Below are 17,428 nucleotides of genomic sequence, written 5' to 3'. Positions count from 1 at the left end.
TTATGCTTACTGATCAATATTTAAGTGTGAGAAATTGAGTTGTTGATTGAGTGGAATGTTAACCCTGCTCAAGCAACAGTCACAATTCCTGCCAGGGTGAACCACAAAAGTCACTCATTTAACCTGTACTTAGCCCTCCGGTAGCTTGCCACAAAAAAGTCAGGCTTATCTTAGAGGCAAAGTATAAAGTATTTATGCAGCACACAAACAGTAGTAAAGTGAAAACACAACATAAGTAAAATCCCACACCAATTTAGAAACACAGAGTAATTTTTAATAAGCTATTTGGTACCAAAATGACAACATTCCAATAATTAGAACTGCCGATATGAATTTTTAAGGTTTAAGGTTTAAGGTAAATACTAGTGCCTAAAATATCAAAGTGCCAAACACAGACATCTGGTCTGCAAGGCTGGGTCAAGTTGACAATATGGCTCACCTCAATGGAAAATTAATACATTGGGCCTGGTTTGCGCTTTCCTTCAGACTTAGAAGAATTTAGTGGAAAAAGGTCTGAGAATGAAAAGTTTAGCAGGACACGGTTGCAGGCAGTGTCAGAGGAGAAAGAGGCATCATGGTCGGGAAGCCTCTGGACAAAGATTTCTACGTTCAGACTTAGTCTCTTTTTTGGAAGTCGAAAAGTCTCCAGCTGGATGAAACTGTAGCCGATTAGGGCTCCATAAGCCTGGATACCCCTTCTGTGAAGGACTGCTGAACAGGATTCGCTGCAGAGAACACGTGACGGGAGCTGCCTCAAAGTGAGTCTGACCCGCGATGCACCGTGGGCAGATAAACTAGCAGGTAGGTCCCAGGCTCCTCTATGATTCTCAGAGCACTTTTAGCAAAAACATTTATAAGTCCCTAGTTTTGGATTTTGGCTATCTGGATACCTTTAGCAACACTTCCAATGGTCCAGGCCTAGAGAGGCACCACTTGGAGGGCTGGGACTCTCTCAAGATGATGGGAGCCTTTTCTGTCCCTGAGGCTTTGATCAGGAGGCCAGCTAGCTAGCCCTTGGAGTCATTCTGGTAGTCCTAGACTCAAGTAGTGGAACAGGGCTCAAGCAGGATTGCAAGAATCTGAGGGTTGAAAGCAGGCTTCAGGCTCCAGAGCAGTCCTTCTAGGTGCAGCAAAGCAGTCTTCTGAAGTACACAGCTGGCCACAGCATCGCTCAGGCCTCTGAGAGTCCTTCCACAGGTCTAGAAAGTGAACTGAAGAGTGGATGTGAGGGTCCCATTGTTATACCTTGTGCCTTATTTGAAGTAGACGTTTCTACAGATTCCCTATGAAGTGTTTGGAATTTTCAGCATCCTGTGCCCAGGCTCCAGCCTGGCAGCAGGCACGAGCTGGTGTGAAGCCGTTTGTGTGAAGGCAGGGCACATCCAAATCACTTGTAAGCAAGGCTCTGCCCAGCTCAGCCCCCATCTAGCTAGTGATTGCCCATGCAGGCACACCTAATCCTTCTATTTTGTGGCTGTGTTGGAGGAAACAGACTGCAGGCACAAAATAGCTTGGGCAGAAAAATGCAGACTTTCTAAAAGTGGCATTTTCGAAATTGTAACTTAAAATCCGACCATTAAAAGGATTTTAAATTACAATTTCCTAGACATCAAATATGGATTTCCTACTTGCCCCATCAAAAGGTAGCACTTATTAAATGTAATAAGGCAGCCCAATGTTATCCCATGGGAGAGGTAGGTCTCCGAGTAGTGAAAAGCGAATTTATGAGTTTTTCACTACCAGGACATATAAAACTTAAAAGTACATGTCCAACTTTTTAAATTACAGTGCACCATGCTCAATGGGATGTATAGGGCCTATCTTTGGGGTGACTTTTATGTAATAAAATGATAGCCAAGTTAAATTGGAAGTTTAAAATTGCATACAGGCTGCAATGGCAGGCATGGGACTTGTTTTAAGGACCTACGTAAGTGGGTGGTACAATAAGTGCTGCAAGCCCTCCAGTAGCATTACATTTACAGGCCCTGGGTAAATGGTCTACCACTTTAATATGGACTTACAAGAAAATTAAATGTGCCATTCAGGTGTAAGCCCATTTTACCATGGTTCAGGGACTGCCTACAAGCACGCTAGCACTGGTTAGCAGTGGTAAAGTGCACAGTCCTAAAGCCAGCAAACAGATGTAGAAAAGCAGTGTTGTTACATTCACCTTTTTATGTTTAATTCCAGACAAAGTTACTAGAATTAATTATAAAGGGGTACAAGGAGAGCAATATATGCACATCTATCCCCCTTTCTTCCTCTCTTCCTTCTTCCTAAAGATGTAAAAAGACATGTTACAGACAGTGGCGTTATGCAAAATGATGAGTTTTATTTGGCTTTCTGCAGAATATGAAGAGGAGCCCTGCCCGGAGTCAACCATACCTCATAGATATTCACTGGGCTTGAGATGAATAGGGACCCTCTGACAGGTCGGAGACCCTTTCAAAGGATGGAGCCCCCCTGAAGCTCTGGGGCTGCAGGACCTCACTACAGCATTTGTTTTTGAAATAAATAGTAATTTTAAGTACCACTAATGTTTAAGGAACTGTAGAATTGTTTTACTTTTGTTCCCTGTCGACCTGGTTTCATACCATGCTTCTCAGAATGTATTCAGCCAGGTGCCTGAAATACAGCCACGAACATCCAGTTCAATTTGATTAATTTGTCTAAACGTCAACTTGGCATTATGATCAATTTGACAAACGTATCTTAGGATAACATAGGCACATAAAATAAGCAGATGCTGCCTACAAAAGAGATCATGTGATTAATATTCTGTATTTATAATTATATGTACTGTCTCTGTCCTTCTGCTCTCAGCCCTCCTAGGAAATGGACCAGCCTTGCTGCAGTTCTGCCAGTAACTGATGTTGAAATGTTCCCTGCAAGAAGGCAGGGCAAAATTAGTTTTTGAAAGTGTTCAATGCATGGATTCTGAAACTTGAGGAACCAAACGTTTTTCAAAATGTATTACACTTCATTAATTTGAAGAAACTATATTTCCATTCATGTTCACACAATGATCACAAAATGCTACATATTGCTTAAAACTTGGAGCCTCATTTACAAGCCCATTGCTCCGACTATGCATCACTTTTTTTTAAAGCACCTGCGGCACAATGGGCTTGTCCATATTTACAAGCCCAAGTACACCCTGCATGACTTTTCATAGCCTTGTAAATATGGGCCCCTTTCACGCATTACTGTGCTTGAATGGGGCGTTCCATGGGTGTTGGTGTGGGTGTTCCCACGCAACATCCATGCAACCTGACACATTCCCAGATTTACAACATTTGAAAAGCTGGGAATGCGTCAGAATACTATCCCCCCCCCCCGAGGAGGTGTAGGAGTGGCACAATGAGGAGAAATACTTTAATTTCTCCTTGTTTTTTCCTCTTTCCATGTGTGCTGCATTCTGCAGCACACATTGAGAGGAAAATACCATCCCTGCAGTGCAGACACCCTTTCAACAGGACGCAAGGTTGCCTGCGCTGGCGCATGGCAGCCAGTTGTGCACCAGCGCAGGGGAAAGCACATGTCTGCATTGTATTGTTGTTAATACGATGCATCCCTGTGCTTTTAAAATGATGCAGCTCGGTGCTGCAAAATGGCTTGCAGCATTATGCTGCGTCATTTTGTAGTAAATGAGGCCCTCAATTTTTTTACATTGGCGTAATTGTTCTTCCTCATTGATGTCACAGGCTTTCAGCATTTGTTCCCATTTCAGTGCCTTATCATTAAATTATAGTTCAGCATCAGTTTCGTAGTTTGACCGCAACATGATCATTTACAATTTCAAGTTCTGGTACAAAATGTATTGCACATTGCATGTGCTATACTGTGAGAGAGGTGACTCAAAGTATATGGCTATATTGCAGCTCAGGATCCAGGAAGTGTCAAGAGTGGATTACACATCCTTACTGAGACAATTCAAGTGTGGGTATTCTGTCTCACCTGCTTACATCTCTCGGCCACATCCCGTTGCAGCCAGGTGCCTGAAATATAGTCACAATCATTCATTTAGAGAAGATCCAAAAACATTTATTCATGATTCATCTGGGTGTCTCGTTTCCACAACTCATTTATGCATACTTTTGCAGATATGAAAGAATAAACACAAGAAGGCCCTACCGGTTGGACCCCTCTGTGAGCTGCTCTTTGGATGATGATCTGGTGAACCTGGAGGTCCTTGATGAGGTATTTTATGCTTTGTTGAATTATTTAATTGTATGATCTAAAACTGTAATTCTTCTAAATGTATGCTGATCCACAAAGATAAAAATGCTAACATTTTGAAACTAGTATGTATGAGAAATTATTTGGTTGTTTAACATGTGCAAAATTCAATGAACCCTCTCAAGAAATGCTTAACGTACTTTATTTTTATCATGAACATGACCTGTAAATATACAGAAATGTGCTGCACATTGTGATAGACATTTATTTGATGTGAGTGTCACAATTTCTAGGATAGAAACCCCTCCCTGCTAAAATATCTTGGTCACAGTATCAACAATCAAAATATCATGTAGGTCATTTTATAGGCAAGTATAGGATTGATTTTATTAACTTCACATCCTTGTGCCTTGATGATATATATCAATATGAAGTTAAGATTAGGAAACCTTTACGTACCCATATGTACTTATCTTCATGATACTTAGGTAGTCATTTTTAGGTTACAGTATTTTAGTAGGACTATATTTCACCCATAATATTGGATAAGTGTAAACTTGATCCCATCTGAGATACTGTAGGAGTACATCATACTCATGAGTAGTCACTACTCGAATATATTCTGTGTGATTAACTTTACAAAGAAGAGTGGCGTATTGCATATTTAAAGCATTCCACATGAAGAATTTGTGTATAGAACGTGATTAATAAAGGTCTATGTAACATTTATATATTAATGTGATGGAAGAAGTTAACATAAAGTGTGTCCCATTGTGAGGGTAATAAATTAGAATGTGCTTGTGTAAACTAATGTTTAAACTTTTATACGTGTAACAAGAATTATTTAATGTAGGTGCATTTAGAACATCTTCGTAATTATTTATAATTTATACATGTCTTAAGATGCTGCATTTATTGTGCATGTAGAAATGTGCATGTATTCTGTAACCCTGTGCATGGCTAGAGTTGACTAGAGTTGGCCTCGAGAAACCAGTTCAGTTCATGCCTACAATTAAAATCTAACATGTAATTCATATTTAACCTTCAATGCAGAAGGCATTTGCTTGTATTTTGGTTCCACTGCAGGTATGGACAAAGCCTTATTAGTTAGCATAGAAGGGTGTTATTTTCATTAGATAGCAAGGTATGACAAGAAGAAGTTGGCAAGGAGAAGCGCAGTAATGAACAAGGAGGCAAGTTCTCTTGGAGGAGATGAGGAATGACCAAGGACAAACAAAGTTGCAACTTATCGATATGGGAAAGGTGTTGCAAGTATCCAGTTGTGCCTAAACCATGGGAATTTACTGGCAAGGATCACATGAGATTATCTATCCTGAATGCAATTTATATTTCATGCTGAACATAGTAAGGGACAGGGAAATATTCTTAGGATTTCATGGAGAGCAGATCTAAGGGGAGAGGGGTTGGCCTAACGGCTAAGGCGCTCGACCTCGGACCTGGGGATCTGGGTTCAAGTCTCGGTAACGACGCCAAAAACCTCCTGTGATTCTGGGCAAATCACTTAATCTCTCCGTGCCTAAAAAAAAAAAAAAAATGAAAATGTGTCCTCATGTAACGTAACTGGTGCTATGTAAAGCGCTCTGATACCTGATTCGGTTCGGGTCTAGTTCGCGCTATATAAAACTCTGCAAATAAAATAAATAAATCTATGCTTCTGCTTGTGTGACTTTTATGGTACCTGGCCCATTGTTGGAGCGCCTTCTATTGAAGACTCTGACAGCTGACACCTTTTTCATTTCAACTTTACTAAATGCTTCTTAGCTTAGTCTAGCCCTTTTAAGGTAGTGTAGGGAGAGATAGCTTGCTCATGCTTACTTTGGAGAATCATCTGATGCAATTTAATACTCAATCCCTGATCGTCTGTATATTCATCATAGAGTTAGTTGTCTACTATGTATTATATATGGTAAATCTATTCTGGAGATTTGGACTTATCTTGGTCTTTCTGTATTTCTACACTCAGTTCTAAACTCAGATTAAGTTGTTGAGTAGGTTATTGCGTGACCGCATTGGTTATACTGTATTGAGATGTTAACAAGTGATTGTTTTCTAGGGGTGGACGGACATCTCCGTTCTGCCCACGGAATGTGTGGAGATTTGCCCCTTCTGCCTTTCGCAATGTAGGCGGAGAAACAAGGCAAATCTACGCACACTCGGGGGTGTAACGGAAGTTGGCCATCCGCCTCCCGCTAGCCTCCCTCCCACAGTATTAACTTACATTACAAAGCCTAAAATAACATTTAAAAGAAAACTAACCTTATCACCGGCGCATCAGTGTCCATCGCGCCTTCTTCTGGGAACTGCGCATGCGCGGGAGCCTGCACATGCGCATTCCTGGCAAGGAATGCACATGCATTGGCTCCCGCGCATGTGTAGTTCCCAGAAGAAGGCGCGATGGACAAGGATGCGCCCCCAATAAGGTAAGCTTTCTTTTAAATGTTATTTTAGGCTTTGTAATGTAATTTAATACTGCGGGCGGGAGGCGGGCGGCACGTAACGGAACTATGTGGAGAGGCACGGAGATTGGTTCAATCTCCGGGCCTTCTCCGCGTAAATCCCTTCCTCGACTTCTGCCCACCCCTATTGTTTTCTCCCTTTATCTCTCATGCAGCTATAAAGGTCATTGATCTGGAGATAAATGCTTTGGGGAGTCTGAGCTCCAGCTCTTGAAGTAAAGGGAGTTAGAATCTAACCTAGACTAGTCTAGACCCCAATCCCATAAAAATAGATGGAGTTCCAGAGGCGTGTGTTAAAACAGAGATGGTGGAGGAGTGAGTATCAGTAGGGATGTGTGTGTGAGTATTATGCTTAGCATGTGGTACGATATTGATTGTGTGATGTCTGGCAGAGAGACTTGTGATTGTGGTGTTAAGTTGTCGAAGTGGAAGAAGTTGTTGAAGTTGTTATCGGGTCAGATGTGACCAAAGATCCCGGGATATATAATAAAGGTGCAGAAGACACTGTGTTGTAATTGTCTCCTAAGGTTTTGTGGGGTTTGTAGTGAGACGACGTTGACAGCCAAATTGAGATGGGGAACTTTTGTATGCAAGACAGAGTTTTAATTAGTGTGGTCAACCTTTTTGTGCAGAAGAGAATCTATACTGATTTAAGTGATTCTTTACTGGTTGAGGTTACATCTGTAAATATGTGTTCTTTGGGTAACTGATTCTATTGATTCTTTTAGTGGAGCTGACAATTGTTAGTTTTTTTATAATATAAACAGAAGTCAACGAGAGAGAGAGCATGTGGGAAAGATCGTGAAGGAGAGTGAACTGTTGCGAGGATTGAGAGTGAAGTCCGAGTGTGCTACGCTGGGATAGGTCAGTTGGTCTCATGCCGTGCTGTGATTGGTTGAAATTGTCCGTTGGATGCTGTGCTGTTGGTGTTCATATTTCTGTGGGAATTTAAACTTTTTGTTAACTTGGACTTGAGTTGAGAATTGAAAAACAAGATATTTTAAAGCAATAAGAGATATGATACATGGATATGTAGGTGTGCCTAATAGAATTGGCGAGGAAGTGCCACCAGAGGATATGCCAGCTCATTATATGGCTATGAAAGTATGGCTCCAATCATTATTTAGCTTAAGAATTGGCACAAAGTCACAGAGAAGGACGTTGCATTAATGTTCCCACGCTACAGTACTTTCAATTTGAGAGTAAGTGATCATTTTAGAGGGATATTGTTTGCAATTAAACCATTACCTAGACCTACATAGTTTGAAGCACTTAATGCATGGGAATGTGCAGCACATGTGAAAGAGAAAAATATCAAGTGAGTATGAAGAAAATGATGCGTGCATATGCAGACACGAGATGGGATGACCAACAGAATAGGTGAAGGGTAGACATGATTGAAGGAGCGACATAACACCCTGCTATAAGAAGTGAGGGAAATAATGCTGACAGAAGGAGAAAGGCCTTTTGGATTGACTCTTAGCTGAAAGTCCACCCTCATATAATCAGACACACATGGGAATTGGGGGAAATACAAGTGTTACTGGTGGTTCTGGAAGTGCTCAATACCGGTTGCTTCTAGTCCTGGTGTTGTCAGGGTTATATCAACTGGCATGAAACAGACAATAGCAGGTGGAACTATGGGAGTGTGTGTCCCTGGATCTTTTGTAAATTGTAAAACTAATTTGGCTTCAAAATGTCTATATGCTCACAGTACTGGGAATGAAAATCAGAGAGGGCCCGCTTCTACAGAAGCAAAGGCACCCAAAAGAGTAGCAGATAATCCACAAATGCAATTTGTCCTATTTGTTCCAATGAATGCAAGCTCACCATGTGCAGCAAGTGCAGATCCTTCTGTGGTACAGAATGGATTCAGACCTATAAGTTTTTTCCTGGATTAGCAGGTATGGATTCACCGATATGCAAAACTCTCCCAAATGTACAAAACAGTACGCCTCCAAGAAGGCACTACACAAAAAAGGATTTCTGAGAGTCAACATCTAATTGATGTCCAGGATTTAGAGCAATGGTTGAAGGAGCATAATAATAATGATTCAAATGGAAATCAGAGTGCAGAGATGAGTCAGGAAACTATAACATTGTCAGTAAACGTAGATTTAATAGATGTAGTTAAATTAAAAGCCGAATTGAATGAAATGATAACTAGGATTTTGGAGCTTAATCGAATAAATACCTACCAACAGAATGAATTGTTATTTATTAGTAAAGATGTGACTAGGACAGTGAGACAGGCTCATGAGAAATTATCTGATTTGGCTCAGATATATGATGTGATATAGAATGAACAAAAGCTTGACAGAAAAATACGGACTTGCATTTAGCAAACAGGACATAGAGAATCTGATATTACCAGGATTTAAGACCCACATTTGAGATTTAATTCTAAACATCCAGATTTGGAGCACATTAGACACATGGGAAGAAAGATGGGCGAAAATAAAGGGTACTAAAATAACAACAGGAGAACCTTCTCTTTTGGGAGAAGCGCAAATGGTTGTCAAGGCTTTCCCCTTGCAGGAAGTACCTTGCAGCTTTTTACCAATGTTTTCCTGAGGCTGAAAGAAAAGCCTGTAAAGTGGTACAAACTGGTTGATCAATTTGTGAAGGTGTTGTGGATCAATCTGAATACGTTGTTTGAAATTGTAGACCCCAGTGATTTGTGGTCAGCATGTAAAATAGCTATAGAATGGCTGAGCCTGAGAGAGATCCAGTGACACATGGTCCGCAGTAGACACCAAAATGGACAACTGACCAATGGCCCCCCACAGAACCTTTTTACTGCCGAGCCTTTTTAGATAACAAAACACATGTCCTAGCCGATATTAGACCCTCAGAGCCCAAACACTGAAGAGATGCAGAGCCCTCACCTTCCACACTGGGCAGAGCCATCTATGATGGCACTCAAAAGGCACTTTGAGTTGGCCTTTATTCCTCACTACTGCCCTAAAAGCTCTTATGACATATTCAATAGAGAAAATCTCTTACATGAATGCCATAATATTCCCTCATTGAAAGATCATACCGTGGATAATTTAGCTTGGGTAAAATTTGCACCCACACCTGTAAGTGGAAACACTGAAGCTACTGTAACAACTTGGAAGAGGCACGCCTATGGAAATGCAGTCTTGGGCAAAAAGAAGATATTAGAAGGCTAGGGAATTGAGTTCTTACAGCCGCAACCCCATGTGGTATTACCTTGAGAGCAATTCAGAGCAAACAAGAGCATATAAAGGGTAGAACTGGTGGCTATCACTATAGGTCTCCAAGAGTGCCCAAGAATGTAACCTCCTTAATAGTATCATGCTCGCAAAACCAAAAGAAGGTGAGTTGGGATAGAACTAGCAATGACCACAATGATTGGGGGTGGTCGGCCTTCTCCCGATCAGGGGGTTTGGTGCAGTATCTCTAGCACTGCAACACCTGACCGGCACCGACCTCCAAAGACAAACACTGTGTCCCACTTCACAATAACATCTTGGAAATGTGGCTGGCATCAAGACCATCAGGACAAGTAAGCAAGTCCTAGCTGTTTGGATAAAAGTGACCTTCTCTGTCTGCAAGAGACTTGGTGTCTTACACCATCAATGATGCAAGGATTCTACAAAATTTTCAAGCCGAACTCCCGTCCCAGCCTTTTTGATCACCCCTCAAGGGGCCTGTCTATCTTTGTATAACACACCTGCAAACTAGAGATTACCCCAATTAAACTTAATTCCCTAGTCCAACAAGTAGTCTTAATCACATTAACAAAGTTAAGCATAAAATAACACCACTGCTGATGCTAAACTGCTACATCAATGCACTATAATACCTGCAGGCGTCCATAGTGGAAGATCTCTGTGACAGCTTGGAAGATCTTTTAATTGATTTCTAAACCCTCAAAATCCTGCTAGTTGGCAACTTCACCATCTGTGGGTTAGGGAATTGAAGTGAACCTCTGGTATACTCGAAAGAATGAGAAAGGATGAAGGACTTTTTGACAACCTATAAACTGACCTCGATACAACAGTTTGAGGCACACGTACCCCATGGTCAGTTCCCTTCCACCTTCAAATGAATCTCAACAATTGATTATGTTTTCATGGCAGAGCCCTTTGTGAATCTGGGGTCTTTTGGGCCCATCTGTTAGCCTCTTCCTTCTGAGCCTGCACTCCAGATTTTAGTAGGACCTTGGAAACCGGCGGTAGGTTTGCTGCACTAGCTTTGATATATGTTGGATGAACGCTCATATGCTTGAGGCAAATGGGTCTGTCTGTGTACATGGTGTTATTCAGTATAAATTGTCAATATCCTAATTATTTGTCTGGTGGTTGGTATCTGAAACATCCACCTATATTTTCTACACCATCTGGGCATATATAGTACTTATAGTTTTTTTCCTGTGTTTATTCTTGTTTTTCTTTGGGACGAGTACACCTGCTCTATTAATATGGATTCGTATTGTGTTTGTTATATTCTCTTGGATCCTTGTATTGTTATTTAAATTTTTCCCAATCAGGGTTTTCCATGGCTTTTCTGCCCTCTTGTTTGTTATATATTGAGCCCTGAAGAAGGTGGTTTTGTGCATTTTGGTTTTCACCGAAACGTGCATTGGTGCTGGTTGATGGTGAACCTGAATACCAAAAAAGTACTTAAAAGTAGTAAAAAGATAACGAAGGAAGATACCCACATCTTCTTATCCCTATTTGGAGATCAACGAAATCTGTATGATTAAACAGGAAGATTGTTAAGCAATACGGATCCATGAAACCAATATAAAACATGATCTGATTGACCTAATACCACTAATGATTGTATTGTATTTTTATGTTCTGTTGTATTTGTTTTTATTCATGATAATGATTCAAACATATTTTCAAGTATTATGTGGGGTTCCCAAATGTGCTATTTTAGCTGTATGATCAAGTGGATGTATTATTTGTATTGATGACGTATGACTGGGAAATGAATGTATGGCTAAATTGATTTGAGTGTCTGTGGGTTGTGGCTGACACTGCTTAGTGAGATCATCTGTGACGGTTTGCCCATACTTGCTATTCTTGTTGTTTTATATGAATGTTGGAAATAATATAGATATGTGCATATGAAATATGCTTCTTTGACATGCAAAATAACGTATGAATTCATTTGATTTGATGGGTTATTGAATATGTTGGCTCCAATGTAATAGTTGAAATATTCTTATTTAGGAGTGATACAAGTGTTAAGGAGTGTGCAGGTTTTTTTGTGCAAGATTGCTAACCCCCTTTTCAATCATGGCTTCCCAGGAGGTCAAGTCCCAGACACATGGACGGTGTCTATCTTCTATCTCTTATTCCAGAAAGGGGACCAGAAAAAAACATCAAACTATCTTCTCATTGCACTCTTGAATCTAGAGGCAAAAGCTTTCACTCAAGCCCCACTTAAACATCTAGAGGTTTGGGTAGATGAACATGAAGTCATTCCTTTTTTCCAGACAGGGTTCTGGGCCGCCACATCAACAGTAGGGATGGGAGGAACTTGCTGAGGTTTACACTGCAGAATTCCACTGAGTAACAGGAAACGCAGCAAGATTTCGTGTAGTTCTGCCCACTCCTACCTGCCAAAAGGGCACCTCCTCGCGTGAGCTAGTGAGGCCTTGGTTCTTCTTCCACTTTGATGCCCAGCTCCCTTCCACCTCGGTTGTTCTCCATGCTGCGCCCAACCACCCCAGCAGTGCCCTTCCCATTGATAGACGCCGTGGGCTCCTAAATGATCAGGACACATGCTCATGCACAGCAATTTGATCAAACAGGTCACCAATGAAGGTGCCGGGCCAGTTTGATCTGGTTTATTATATTCGGATTGTGCAGCTCTTAAATGACAGTATTTTGCAATCACTTCAGAGTTAGATTGTGAACCCAAGGAGGCAGGTGACTATAACAATATGCAAGCTTAACAAACTCACTAATCACACAACTTAAGCTTTCTTTAATACAAACAGGTGCACACCCACCACTTCAGGTTAACACCAGACTTCATGGGTGTTGGCAGCAAATAGAGCCCTAAACAAATATCCAGCGCTCGTTTTTAAGGCTGTACATGGCGCTGCTTCTACATACATCCTTCACACTCATGCCCGCAGCACTACATCCCTGAGCAACACCACGCTTTGCCACCATCACTATCACTGACAATGACTCACAAATATGCAAATTTCCCTTCCAGATTCTGCTCCTTCAACTTTCAGTGACCCAACATTGAATGGCACTCCTTTCTAAATGACGTGCTTCCACACCCTTCCCATATTCAAGATGGCTTCCAAAAGAAAGAGCGGGACTGTGGCAAGAGATCTTGTATCGTCCTCATCACAATAGCTCCCTCGAGCGCATTGTGAATGTACTACTGTTAGTGGTCACAGAGTCATAGCGTAACCGGACCATTCCTGTTTATAAGGGCTTCATGACAGTCATCACATTAGAGAGTGCTGCTTTGGAGCTCACCACGTAACAGACTGTGCTCACCGCAAAAACAGTAAAAAAAGACCAACCTCATCACTGCTTTTGCCCTACCTTACGCAATGTCGTCGGGGGCATGAGCTGACCCCCATGTCCACCTTTACTGACATAGTGTTTCCAGGAGCAGCTCCTCCGTAATGGCGGAAAAGCATCTCCCCACTTAGTTCAGAATGAAAAATAAAATGATAATAAAACAATTTTATTATCGATTCATTTTTTTCACTGGCAGACAATGCTGCCGAGTTTGGGTAGGGTGGGGCCGGGCAATCCATTGTTGACAAGGCAGCGACTGGGAGGAGGAGTGGTGAGCACTTGTAAATGCACATCTGTTTGGCATTTAAGATTCTCCAACCCAGCTGGTTTCCACAGCTTGGTTGGAGAAAGAGTACAGACTTCCTTGTGCCTGAGCTAGCTTCAAACTAGCTTCCATAGGCCAATCCCCACGCTGCGCTCATAGCATGAGAGCAGCATCTGGATAAGATGGGGAGTTCGTGATGGGCATGCTGGGAGCAGAATGGACAGAAGAGCACATACACGCAAGGTGGCCAGATGGTAGGCATTAGGTACATTTTTTTTTTAATATTAATTCTTGTCCCTTCCCCCCTCCCCCCTCCCCTATCCAACCGCTGCTACTGCCCCGTCTTTGTACATTGGCAGCAGCCGTGACTGGGTGCGTCCACTGTGTAACTAATTCAGTGTTGACATTGAAAGAGGCAGGGACAAAGCATGGGCATTGAAAGTACCTGCAGCCAACTGAGAAAGAGGATGTATATATTCTAGGAGGTGTGGAAAAGCGTAACAATCTTGGATTGGTTGGTGAACTCTCGTGTTGGGATTGGTTAATAGAGTTCTATGTGCTCATTGACTCCCCTGCCTCAGAGACTGTTTTGTAGCTTGGGGTTGGTTGGAAAAGTTTGCTAATTTATCAGTTATCTGTTGTGGGCTTCTCACCGAATGTGTCTCTCCTGTACGTTTTCCTTCACAGGTGTTTGTAAGACCCTTTCATCCTCCCTGTGGAGGCGGTAGGGGCCAGTTTCACAATCTCAAACTTGAGGCAGTCTTAAGAAGCAGTATGCAAGCGACAGTCCCCCTCCAACCCCTTTCCTTTCTCTCGGTTGTTCCGGCTACTCCGAGCCCCTGCAAACACATCTGTGTTTTGGCAGATGACAGAATAAAAAAAAACATTGAGTCTTTAGATTTGTGTATACTATACAAGTTCATCCAATAAAAGATAGCGTAAATCCACATAATCGCAGTTTCTGGGTTCCCCAGATTCCAATGACTCCCCAAATTCTATACTACAGTGATAATAGGAAGCAAAATAGATTTTGAGTAAGATGGAATCTTTTAATTGTAATTTAGCTGCGTTTTGGACGCTGCTATCATGTGAAACAATGCGACCCTCACCATGGTCCGCTCCCTCGGGCAATTAAAGTGCTATCACTGTCAAAGGAGTTTAGCAACTGTCAGCATCTGGCAAAATCACAACTGTAAATGTTCCCTGCCTTCAGCTGCACAATTGCCTTAACCTCTGGATGCAAAATTGGGGTGGGTGTCGGGACACAGGAAAGTATTCCAACTACCATGTTACATCCGTCGGACAAGACTCAGGCTGGCATTTTTTGGATTGGTGAAACAATGTTTAGCCTGCAAAGCTGCCACATTGAAATATTACATCGGGAGCTTAAAGCTCCTGACAACTCACTGAAGGCCCATTTGAAATGTATCTTCGAGACTCCCTGGCACCAGCAACTGCAAGAAGCCAAAACGCCCTTCCATATCAAAGAAACAGTGTTGAAAACGGCAATGTTCCCTATACAGCCTGAAAAAAAGGTAATAAACAGGCATCTGAAGGTAATCTCAAGGGCCCAGGGCCTATCATCACTAAAGAATTTAGCTATCCTACTCCCCTTAACAACTCCTACTTGGTAGCCACAACTATATCTATCAGAAACCATAAACAGACAGACGCGCAGAGCGATTCTGTATATGTTCAAGTTCAAGTTCAGAAATTTGTATAGCGCACTACTCACCCAGAGGGTCTCAAGGCGCTTGAGGGAGGGAGGTGAATTTACTTATCGAATATCCAGGTTTTTAGTTGCTTTCTGAAAGAGAGGTGGTTCTGAGTGAGGCGGAGGTGGGTGGGGAGAGAATTCCAGGTTTTAGCAGCTAAGTAGGAGAAGGATCTTCCCCCATGGTGGATCTGTGGATGCGAGGGATTGCGGCGAGGGCTTGATTGGACGATCGTAGTTGGCGGGAGGGAGTGTAGAAGGATAGACGCGTGTTGAGGCATTCGGGTCCTAGGTCGTAGAGGGCTTTGTGTGCGTGGGTGAGGAGACGGAACGTTATTCTCTTGTTGAGAGGGAGCCAATGGAGGTCTTTCAGGTGGTCGGAAATGTGAGCTTGCCGAGGGATGTCCAAAATGAGCCTGGCTGAGGCGTTTTGGATGCGTTGGAGTTTTTTCTGTAGTTTGGCTGTGGTTCCGGCGTAAAGGGTGTTGCCGTAATCCAATCGGCTTGTGACCAGTGCGTGGGTGACTGTCTTTCTTGTTTCGGTGGGGATCCAACGGAAGATTTTTTTGAGCATTCGTAGGATGTTAAAGCAAGATGATGAGACGGCATTGACTTGTCTGGTCATCGAGAGGGAGGAGTCTAGGATGAAGCCCAGGTTACGTGCGTGGTCCGTAGGTATGGGTGCGGTTCCGAGGGCCGGTGGCCACCATGAGTTGTCCCAGGCAGAGGGGGATGATCCTAAGATGAGGACTTCTGTTTTGTCCGAGTTTAGTTTTAGACGGCTGTTCTTCATCCATTCGGCTACTTCTTTCATTCCTTCGTGTAGGTTGGTTTTGGCGGTGTTTGGGTCTTTTGTGAGGGAGAGGATCAGCTGGGTGTCGTCTGCGTAGGAGATGATGTTGAGGTTGTGTTGGCGCGCGATGGATGCGAGGGACTCATGTATACGTTGAAGAGGGTGGGGCTGAGTGACGATCCTTGTGGTACGCCGCAGATGACTTCGGTGGCCTCTGATTTGAAAGGGGGGAGGCGGACTCTCTGGGTTCTTCCGGTGAGGAATGATATTATCCAGTCCAATGCCTTTCCTTGTACTCTGATGTTGCTGAGGCGTTATATGAGGGTGCTATGACAGACTGTGTCGAAGGCTGCGGAGAGGTCAAGTAAGATGAGAGCAACTGTTTCTCCGTTGTCCAGTAGTGTTCGGATGTCATCTGTTGCTGCGATGAGGGCGGTTTCGGTGCTGTGTTTGGCTCGGAAGCCTGATTGAGAGGAGTCGAGGGATTTGTTGGATTCTAGGAAGGCGGCGAGCTGACTGTTGACGGCTTTCTCGATGACTTTGGCGGGGAATGGGAGGAGCGAGATGGGGCGGTAGTTCTTAAGTTCGGTTGGGTCAGCCGTGGGTTTCTTCAGAAGGGCGCTGAGTTCGGCATGTTTCCAGTTTTCTGGGAAGGTGGCGGAGTTGAGGGAGCAGTTGATTACGTCTCGGAGATGGGGTGCGATGATGGAGTCTGCTTTGTTGAAGATGTGGTGGGGACAAGGGTCGGTTGGCGATCCTGAGTGGATGGAATTCATCAGGCGGATGGTGTCTTCAGTGGTGATTGGGTTCCAGGCGCAAAGGTTGTTAGAGGGGGGTTTTGGTTCGGAGGTGGGTGGAGTGGGCCGGTCTTCGGACTGGTTTTGAAAGCTGTTGTGTATTTCGGCGATTTTGTTGTGGAAGAATGATGATAGAGAGGCGCAGAGGTCTTGGGAGGGGGTGATGTCGTTAGTGCCTGCGGAGGGGTTAGTGAATTCTTTGACGATGTTGAATAGTTCATTGCTGTTTTGGGCATTGTTGTCAACTCGATCCTTAAATGCTGATTTCTTGGTGGATCGGATGAGTTGGTGGTGTTTGCGGGTGGCGTTTTTGAAGGAGGCTAGGTTGTCAGTGGTAGGGTTTTTTCTCCAGATTTTCTCGAGAGTCCGACAGAGCTTCTTGGATTTCTTAAGGTCATCGTTGAACCAGGGGGCTTTTTTGTTCCCTTGCTTGATTAGATGGTTTTTCAAGGGTGCTAGTACGTCTGCGCTGTGGGTGATCCATTGTGTGAGGTTGGTGGCTGCTTGGTTTGGGTCCGATGAATTGGCAGGAGTGTTTTGTTGAAGCGATGAGAAGAGCTGGTCGGTGTTGATTTTGTTCCAGTTTCTTCGGGGAATAGGTTGTGGGGTGTTATGGGACGTGGCTTTTTTGTAGTGGAAGTGAACGCAGCTGTGGTCCGTCCAGTGGAGAGCT

At 43.1% G+C, this 17,428-nt stretch overlaps 1 protein-coding gene across 1 annotated transcript in view; it reads left to right on the top strand.

Annotated features, from left to right (window-relative positions):
- MYO3B (myosin IIIB) overlaps positions 1 to 17,428 on the top strand; it is a 2,563,893-nt gene that overhangs the window by 1,211,947 nt on the left and 1,334,518 nt on the right. The window contains exon 10 of the mRNA XM_078681588.1: positions 4,104 to 4,200. Coding sequence (XP_078537714.1) covers positions 4,104 to 4,200 — 97 coding nt within the window. The remainder of the gene's footprint in view (positions 1 to 4,103; positions 4,201 to 17,428) is intronic.

This window comes from Lissotriton helveticus, chromosome 3_1 (genome assembly GCF_964261635.1).
Source record: "Lissotriton helveticus chromosome 3_1, aLisHel1.1, whole genome shotgun sequence".
NCBI classification, from domain to species: Eukaryota; Metazoa; Chordata; class Amphibia; order Caudata; family Salamandridae; genus Lissotriton; species Lissotriton helveticus.
This window is presented reverse-complemented; position numbering and strand designations above follow the sequence as displayed.